Consider the following 9138-nt stretch of genomic DNA (forward strand, 5'->3'; position numbering starts at 1 on the left):
GGCTACTCCATTGCCTGTTAACAATGCAATTGTAAACAAACACTGTATAGCTCGAAAAACACGATTAAAACTATAATGTTTATGTGACGGACGTTTGGACGGTCAGTCCTTGCATCCCTAGCTCTGTCTGTGACATTGAGATTTCGTGACGTTAGAATTATAAGGTTCCATCTCCATTTTTGTCAAAATTTAGTTTTTTACATAATCTGATCCATTAGGTGTTTATTAATGCCTGTGTGGTGTTATTTTTTAAATGTTGACATTTTTGAGTTCGTAATTCATAAAAAAACTAAGGTTCCATCTCACAAAACATAATGGAATGTAAAAACTTTGACGCTCAATATCTCTGAACTGCCCTAAACGGAGATAGAACCTTATCATTCTAATTCTATTTCTCCAGCCCCGTCCCTCAGCTGTCTAAAGTGACGGGGAGCTCGCTTTGTTGTTGTTTAAAATTACAGACTGCACCTTTAACCAACCTTGAAGTACAACAGACACCAGCAGCATATCACATCTACACAGTTATATTAGTATGAAGTTTTAAGCATCCAGTAGAAATACTCAAGTCGGCATCACACACAAGTGCAAAAGTTGAAACAGGAAGGAGAATGGACAGGAAGGAGAATGGACAGAAAGTAGAATGGACAGCGGCCGGTCAGTGGGAGGAGTTAGTGAAAGGGGGAAAACAGGAGGAATGCCGGAGGAGGGAAGTAGAGGTTGAAGATGAAGGATGATGGCATGCTACTGGACAATGAAGGGAAGGGAGAGAGCAGCCTCTGGCATCAGCTTCAGAGAGGAGAGGGTTAACTCTTCACCCCCATCTGAACAGGGCAACTTAAAAAGCTCACTGCCTTAAAATAAACACCGGAATGCTCCCGCGTGGGGCTAGCCTAGCGTCTGACCCCCATCCTCAGGTTCTGTGTAAGCGACATGTTGTCTGGATCAACCTGATAGGGGCTAACGTGACAAAAATAAGATTCTAGAGAAGCAGGGAGGAGATGACAGGTTCCAAAAAGGAGGGAGAGGGACTATCAAGTATGCAGAGTGATATCAGGTCACAAGCAGCGGTTTAGGGGCTGGGGACAGAGACAGTCTTCCCCAGAGAGAAGAGAGCTAAACTTGACTGGCCCTGTGCTGGATTCCTGTGATTAACCAGGTTCCCTAATGGCCTGAATGCTATGCTAGGCTATGCTAGGCTAGGCTATGCTATGCTAGGCTACGCTATGCTAGGCTAGGCTAGGCTACGCTGGCGTAGAAAGAGAGTGGAGCGAAGAGGAGAGGCAAGGTGGGGGGTAGAGCAGGGGAGCGGTGGTGCCCCTTTTACCTGATGCTGTTGCCAGGGAACTGCCTGTGGCACAGGGGCTACGGGATGGAGCACTAGAGGAGGAGGAGGAGGAGGAGGGGTTTACGGAGGAGGAGGAGGGGCTACTGACAGTGGCGGTGGTGACGGGAGCGCTGATGGGAGGGGGGCACTCTGCACATGCGGCCTGGTGCAGTCCCCTCACCGCTGGGGGGGCGGGGCAGGAGGCAGCACCCACCTGAGACGCTGTCAGGGCTGGGACCAGGTCCAGGGCGGGTTTGGGTGGCAGCTGGGGGGTGGAGGGCTTTAACCCCGCCCCCCCGGGGGACCGGCCGCTGCTGCTGCCGTCCCCCACCCCCCCCCCCTTAATAGGCGGGTGGGGGGGGGAGGGGGTTTGGGAGAGGCCGGGCTTTTTGGGCGGGATGGGCGGCGGGTTGCCCCGGTCGATCCGGGCCACGGTGGGCGACTTGAGGCCGATGGGGCCGTGGCCCAGGCGGCCGGGGAAGGGCCCGCCCTCCGACGTGGAGTGAGGGAGGCCTGGGCGCAGGGACCCCGCCCCTCCCCCCCCCGCCCCCGCCGTGGGGGGGCTGGTGAAGCGCGAGAGGACCTGGGTGACTGTGTGCCGCGCCTGCTGCTTGGCGGCAAAGTTGTCGCGGTTGGTGGGCGAGGTGTCGCGCGCCGGCGGGCTCTGGGAGGAGGAGGTGCCGTTCTGGTTTTCTTGCGCCTCCTGGAACTTGTAGCGGGCCGCCTGCACGCGGGGGCTCACCCCGGTGGGGAGGGAGGAGGCGGCGTGGGGGGTGGGGGGCGTCTGGCCCTCGGCTCCGTTCTCCGACTGACTCGGCGGTCCTGCCGAGTTGCCATGGGACCCACTCCGGCCCGCGCCGGGCGTCTTGGGCAGGCTCAGGCCGGCGTAGTTGGAGGGGGCGGGTTTGACGGGGATGGTGAGGGGCGGAGCCTTCTTCTGAGGCTCCGCTTCCGCTGGGGGCGCGTCCGTTTGGCAGGACGCGATCCGGGAGCTGACGGGGTCCGTGGCCGTCCCGACGGAGCACGTGGGTTTGACGAAGGAGAAGGAGGCGGCAGCGGAGGAGGAGGGATCCTTATTGGCGTCGGAGGCGGTAGCGGCGGTGACGTCCTTGTCCTTGTGACTCTCCTGAAGTCGTTCCTGAGTCCTGAGGCGGTCCACCTGCCGGCGGAGGCTCTGGCTCTCCGTCTCCTCGCGGCCCAGCCTGGCGCGCAGCTGCTCGCGCACCGTGTCGAACTCCGACAGCTGCTTCTCCATCTTGGCCTCCATCTGCTGGCCGCGGCCCCGCTCGGCCGCCAGCTCCTCCTGCAGGCGGCCCGCGGCGCCGCGCTCCTCGTCCGCGCGGGCGGAGATCTGGTCGAAGCGCTGGGACTCCTCCACCACGCGCGTGGCCAGCTGCTTGCACTCGCGCACCAGCATCATCACGATGTGCTTGTTCTTCTCGCGCTCGTCCTTCAGCTGCGCCGTCAGCCTGCGGTGCTCCGCCTCCAGGCTCTGCAGCTGCTGCTTCTCCTGCTCCAGCTGCGCAAAGCAGACGGACAAACGGACCACAGAGACAGACGTCAGTCGGAGGCAGCATACAGACAGATGTACACCCACACACATACAGATATACACACACATACACACATAGACATACAGACAGACAGATACACACATACAGATATACACACACATAGACATACAGACAGATACACACATACATACAGACAGATGTACACACACACACAGACAGATGTACACACACACATACATACATACAGACAGATGTACACACACACACACACATACAGACAGATGTACGCACACACACATACAGACAGATACTCACATACAGACATACAGACAGATGTACACACACACACACACACACACACACACACACACACATACATACATACATACAGACAGATGTACACCCAACACACATACAGACAGATGTACACACACATACAGACAGATGTACACACACACACACACACCCATATACAGACCAGGGTTCCTACAAGTCTAATCTAATTTAATCTCACGTCACACTCACGTGCCATATATAATATACTGTGTATATATCTGACGCACACCACACGTCACATGAATCATCATACATCACCTACATCAACCACACAAGCACGCACACACACTCCATCTCCCTCAGATATATAAACCTCCTCTAACTGACATGCAAAACACCAGAGCCAGGAGCCAAATGCAAATCAATACTTCTACTTCATGATCAGGAGAAGTGCTCTGCTCTCCTGCCCCTAAAACCAGCTGCTGAGAACCCCTCAATATTACATGTCGAAGTGTCCTTGGGCAAGACACTGAACCCCAAAATTGCTCCCAGTGAGCGGGGCCGGCCGGCGCCTTGCATGGCAGCTTGCCGCCATTGGTGTGTGAATGTGTGTGTGAATGGGTGAATGAGAGGCCGTTGTAAAGCGCTTTGGAGCGGCTTTGGAGCAGCAAAAAAGGCGCTATATAAGTGCAGTCCATTTACCATTTACACCTAGTCACCTAGCCTCAGAACCCACCAGAATAAACCTAGGCTGGTGTTGACGGGTATTAAGATCCATGACCTGGATTAAACAGAGGAGCAACCCTCTTTACATTCAGACAGAGAAAAAACAGACACATTCAAGTTCCTCGAAAGAACACATACTACAGAAGAACCCTGTTTATATTCTATAACATATCTATCTATACATTCAATAACAGTCTCCCTGATATCGATCTAATCATTAGTCAGATGCACAGAAGGCCACATTAACATAACAAAATAAACAACATGTCGGCCTAAAAGGCCAAAAAAGGTCAGTTACATCCACCGGAAATTAGCCCCCCAAAAAAACGGAAAAAGTGGGACAGTTTCCAACGTATGATTGAATTCCGATGACTCGTCAACCCCGGGTCCTATGGGGAGCTAGGTGCTATTGTTAGCTTGTTAGCTCCGCGCTGGCAGGGGGAGAGGGTCCTGGCTTAGCCGGACTTTCCGAGCAATTGCCTGTCGCGCTGCTCCAACGAGCCCAGACAATAAGGCCGATACTAGGGGTGTAAATCACCAGCTTCATCACGATACGATATTATATCGATTTGTTTGTATGACGATACAATGTTTGACGATATCACAATGTCAGTCACGATACGATTTCGATTCGATTCGATTCAAGATCGATATGACGATATGATCGATATGACGCGATATCATATGCCAATCTAACACAATTATCAACTCACAAAAACAACTAGAATATGATTTGACCATTTTATTTGTGAGCTCTTCCAGGTATCCAGCATTTAAATCATATTGTATTATACAGTATTCTTCTGTTACAAAAAGAAAAATAGACCCGTTCACTAGTCTCACAAACAAGAGATATTCAGCTTTAAAACATTAATGTCCTATGAAACAAAACTGGAAGAACTTGTCCCCCCTTTTTTAAGGCAGGATTTTTGTAAACGTTCACTTTTTTACTGTCTCATAAACACAGTATTTTTAACAGTTAGAACTGAAACAAGGTCACCATTTAACCTACAGTATATTTGTGCAATAATAATAAATAATAATAAAATAATAATAAATAATAAGTGCAAATGCAGTACAGTGCAGTACATCTTATATACATTCTTCTTTAACCAAACGCAATTTCAGCTGGAGAACAAAACAAATGTAAACAATTCCGCATTCTTAGTGCATATTGACAGATCACTAAGTATATCCTCCAGTGTTCTTCTTTGGGAGGTTTTTCTAAAAAAAAAAAAAAAAAAAAAAAATGACGACGATATAGATCGATGTTTTTACATTGCATCGATGTAATCAGATCGTTAGTCAATGAATCGATGTATCGATGTGAATCGATGTATCGTTACACCCCTAGCCGATACCCCGACGGCTCGCTTAAGACTCCATTAATATTTCACAAGCTTACCCAGAGAAAGATGACTGGGTCTCTAAGGGGATAAAGACAGTATGGAACACTGTTCAGATGTGATTTAACCTGGCAAAGAACCAAAACCCAAGCTACCCCTCTCACCATAGTTCAGTACCACGCCTCTGGAATGGGTTTACTTTCTTTCTGTTTCAACGGTTGTTACTGTTATTAAAAGGGTCAGAGAGAACGATCAGTCTTGTGACATCTCTCACGTCTCGTCTGGTGCCTGGCTGATGTAGCAGCTAACAGCCGTGCGATCATAGGGCCCGTCACCATAACAACGGCGCTGTGGTCGGTTATTCTTGGGAGTGGGAGGGAACTGTGTGGCCTTCCTGCTCTTGGTGATGAAAACATTTGGGGGTGGAGGGAGGGGGGGGCTCCAAGCTATGCTGTGACACAAAAGGATGTCGGCATTCATGGTCGCAGGTTTGAGTTATTCACTTATTTGCAGGCGGTTTAAGAGGATGGTATGACAGGTTTCTATATCACTAGGAATGATGGAATTCACCTGGTTAGCCATGCCTAGCTAGCTAGCACCTACCTCAGGGTTCCTACAAGTTTCAACTCAAGTCAAATTTAAGACCTTTTTTTTTTTTACCTCTTTGAATGGAATTTTAGACCTATTCGCGACACAATATGATAGCTTTTTCAGACCAGGGCGGGAGCCCTGCTAGCTACCTACCTCATAATCATACTTAGCGCATTGTGATGCTGTCATTCTCTCAGCCTGCCACTTTATTTAAGTGTGACTAAATCATCCCCTAGTTCCTGTCCTCCTCCCTCCCTCCAACTCTCCCTCCACCTCTCCCTCCACCTCTCCCTCCTTCCCTCCCTCCTTCCATTCTTTCCTGTCACTATTTTTACCTTTCCTCCTCCTCTGGCTTCTCTCCAGTCATGGTGTGTGTGTGTGTGTGTGTGTGTGTGTGTGTGTGTGTGTGTGTGTGTGTGTGTGTGTGTGTGAGAGTGTCTGTGTCTGTGTGTGTGTGTGTGTGTGTGTGTGTGTGTTACTGCTTATCTGGACCACACAATGGCTGGTGGCAACAAAAGGTGTTTCTATCGCTACAAGCCCAGTTGCGGTGTGTGTGTGTGTGTGTGTGTGTGTGTGTCTCCTGGCTCTTTGGTTCAGGACAAGGGAAGCGGCCGTGATGCACGCACAAAAACTCACACACACACACACACACACACACACACACAAACACAAACACACTCAAACAATCCTTTGGTACACACACCCCTCACACCTCAACCACTCAACTCCTCATCCACCACCTCTTCTGGAGTAGGACAGAGAGGATGAATAGACAACACACATCTAGCCACCCAGTTCATCATCATAGCTAGATAACTATGCAGCGACCAGGGACGGACGGACAGACAGACAGACAGACAAACAGACAGATGCAGACAGACAGACAGACAGATTCAGACAGACAGACAGACCCCCCCACACACCTGGTGGGATCTGTGTATCTGAGTTTTGTTCATTACATACAAGCACCCATCCATCTGTTCATCCATCCATCCATACATCCAAACATACTGTACATACATCCATCCATCTGTTCATCCATCCATCCAGCCAGCCATCCATCCATCCATCCATCCCATAATGTACATCCATCCATCACATCCATCCAAACATACTGTACATCCCTCCCTCCCTCCCTCCCTCCCTCCATCCCTCCCATCCATCCCTCCCTCCATCCCTCCTACCCTCTTCTGCCGGCTCTCTGCAGCGGCCAGCTGGCCGGTCATCTTCTCCTGCATCTTCCTGCAGTGGGCCATGACGGCCTCCAGGACAGAGATGGGGCTGGAGCCCACGGGCCGCCGCTCCCTCTCCCCCCCGGGGACGCACTCCACGTCCCGCTGCAGCGCCAGGAACGGGTCGGTCAGGCTGAAGTGCCCGTAGCGCTCCTGGAGGAACACCTCCTTTCTCTGGGCCTGGGGGGGGGGGGGGGGGGGGGGGGGGAGGGGGGGGGGGGGAGGAGGGTGGGAGGGAGAGGGAGGGAGGGAGGGGGAGAGAGAGAGAGAGAGAGAGGGAGGGAGAGAGAGAGAGAGATGTTTAATGACATTTAATGACATTAATTTATGACAAATACATTTTAGACCAGATCTGCATTTAAAAAGCAAATAAACTGTGTTGTGTATAGGAATGTTTCTGTCCCATCGATTTCTGATCACTAAAAGTGAGTATCATAGCTGTAAGTGGTGTTCCGAATCAGATCGGCTTTTATTACCGGTACCTACCAAGTACACCAGTGAAAAAACATTGGCATTGCAGCATCAAGATACACAATCACAATAATAAAGTAAAGTAGATAAGTAAAAGAAGGTGGTACTACAGTGGCTTTGATGGTGCAAAAAGTACACCCACCCACCCACCCACACACACACCCACCCACCCACCCACACACACAGTTCATAACACTGGCCTTAGCCCCAGCCTCCAGCACAGCGCAGTGGGTCGTGGGAAAGGCCAGGCCAGATGGACATGCTGTGCCCACTGTGCCCTCTCTGGCTTGGAGCACACATACACACATACACACACACACACACACACACACACACACACACACACACACACACACACACACACACAACACACACACCCTGGAGGAGGCTAGACCCCACAGACCCTCTGGAGGGAGGCTAGACCCACACGAGGATGTTCTATCGGTCAAACGGCTGTGGGGAGGCTGTGTCTCAGGAGGTAGAGGCTGTGTCTCAGGAGGTAGAGGCTGTGTCTCAGGAGGTAGAGGCTGTGTCTCAGGAGGTAGAGGCTGTGTCTCAGGAGGTAGAACCGCCGTCTAATGATCACAAGGTTGGCAGATCAGCGGTTCGAGCCCCGGCTGGCCACATGTCGAAGTGTCCTTGGGCAAGACACTGAACCCCAAAATTGCTCCAGTGAGCGGGCCGGCGCCTTGCATGGTAGCTTGGCCGCCATTGGTGTGTGAATGGGTGAATGAGAGGCCGTTGTAAAGAGCTTTGGATAAAGGCGCTATATAAGTGCAGTCCGTTCACCATTTACAGTCGCTATGAGTGTGGGTCTACAAAAACGATTGACCGCGTAATGACTGACCACACAAGCACCAAGCCTTTGAGCAACCAACGAAAAGAATCACAGACTAAAAACCCCACTAGAACAAACTGCTAAACAACTAGCCAACTGAAAAAAAACGATCTGGTTAAGTACGCCAGGAAAACACCTGACCCTCTAATACACAGAATCTTGACGGAAGTTCACGGAACATAATAATAATAATAACTTCGATTTCTATAGCGCCTTTCATAAAACCCAAGGACGCTTGGAACATATTGTACTTAACCAACAAGAAAAATAATATCGTGTCATGATTTCTGTGTTTCTCTGTCTATGTTCAGGGAATGGAGAGATTGGCGGACCAAAGAAGTAAAGTACATTCTCCTTGAGTGCTGTGTGCCACATGTTCTGTGTGGAGTGGTGCATCGGGGAGAGAAATAATGTATCACTGTGTGATGGGTGTTTAAATCAACGAGACGAGAGAGAGAGAGAGAGAGAGAGAGAGACAACAGAGAGAGAGAGAGAGAGAGAGACAGAGAGAGAGAGAGAGACAGACAGACAGACAGGGACAGAGACAGGGAGAGAGAGAGAGAGAGAGAGAGGACAGAGAGAGAGTGAGAGAGAGAGAGAGAGAGACAGGGAGAGAGAGAGAGAGACAGAGACAGAGAGAGAGACAGAGAGAGAACAAAACACAAGAGAGTAATAGTCGCTACTGTGCAATCCTGCATACGATGCTTCACCAAACAAGGAGATGTAGTTTGCAGAGGTACACACGCACCCACACACACACACACACACACACACACACACACACACACACACACACACACACGAGCTCAGGAGCAGGTTA

General features: G+C 50.6%; 1 protein-coding gene across 1 annotated transcript in view; it reads right to left on the reverse strand.

The window, feature by feature from the left end:
- The window catches only part of cttnbp2 (cortactin binding protein 2), a gene marked incomplete at both ends in the record, with an annotated part of 73890 nt that overhangs the window by 24341 nt on the left and 40411 nt on the right, over nt 1-9138 (reverse strand). The window contains 2 exon segments of the mRNA XM_080544784.1: nt 1325-2843; nt 6962-7189. Of these exon segments, the coding sequence (XP_080400910.1) occupies nt 1325-2843; nt 6962-7189 (1747 nt within the window).

The sequence above is a fragment of the Nansenia antarctica genome (assembly GCF_963989245.1).
Source record: "Nansenia antarctica genome assembly, chromosome: 14".
Lineage (NCBI taxonomy): Eukaryota > Metazoa > Chordata > Actinopteri > Argentiniformes > Microstomatidae > Nansenia > Nansenia antarctica.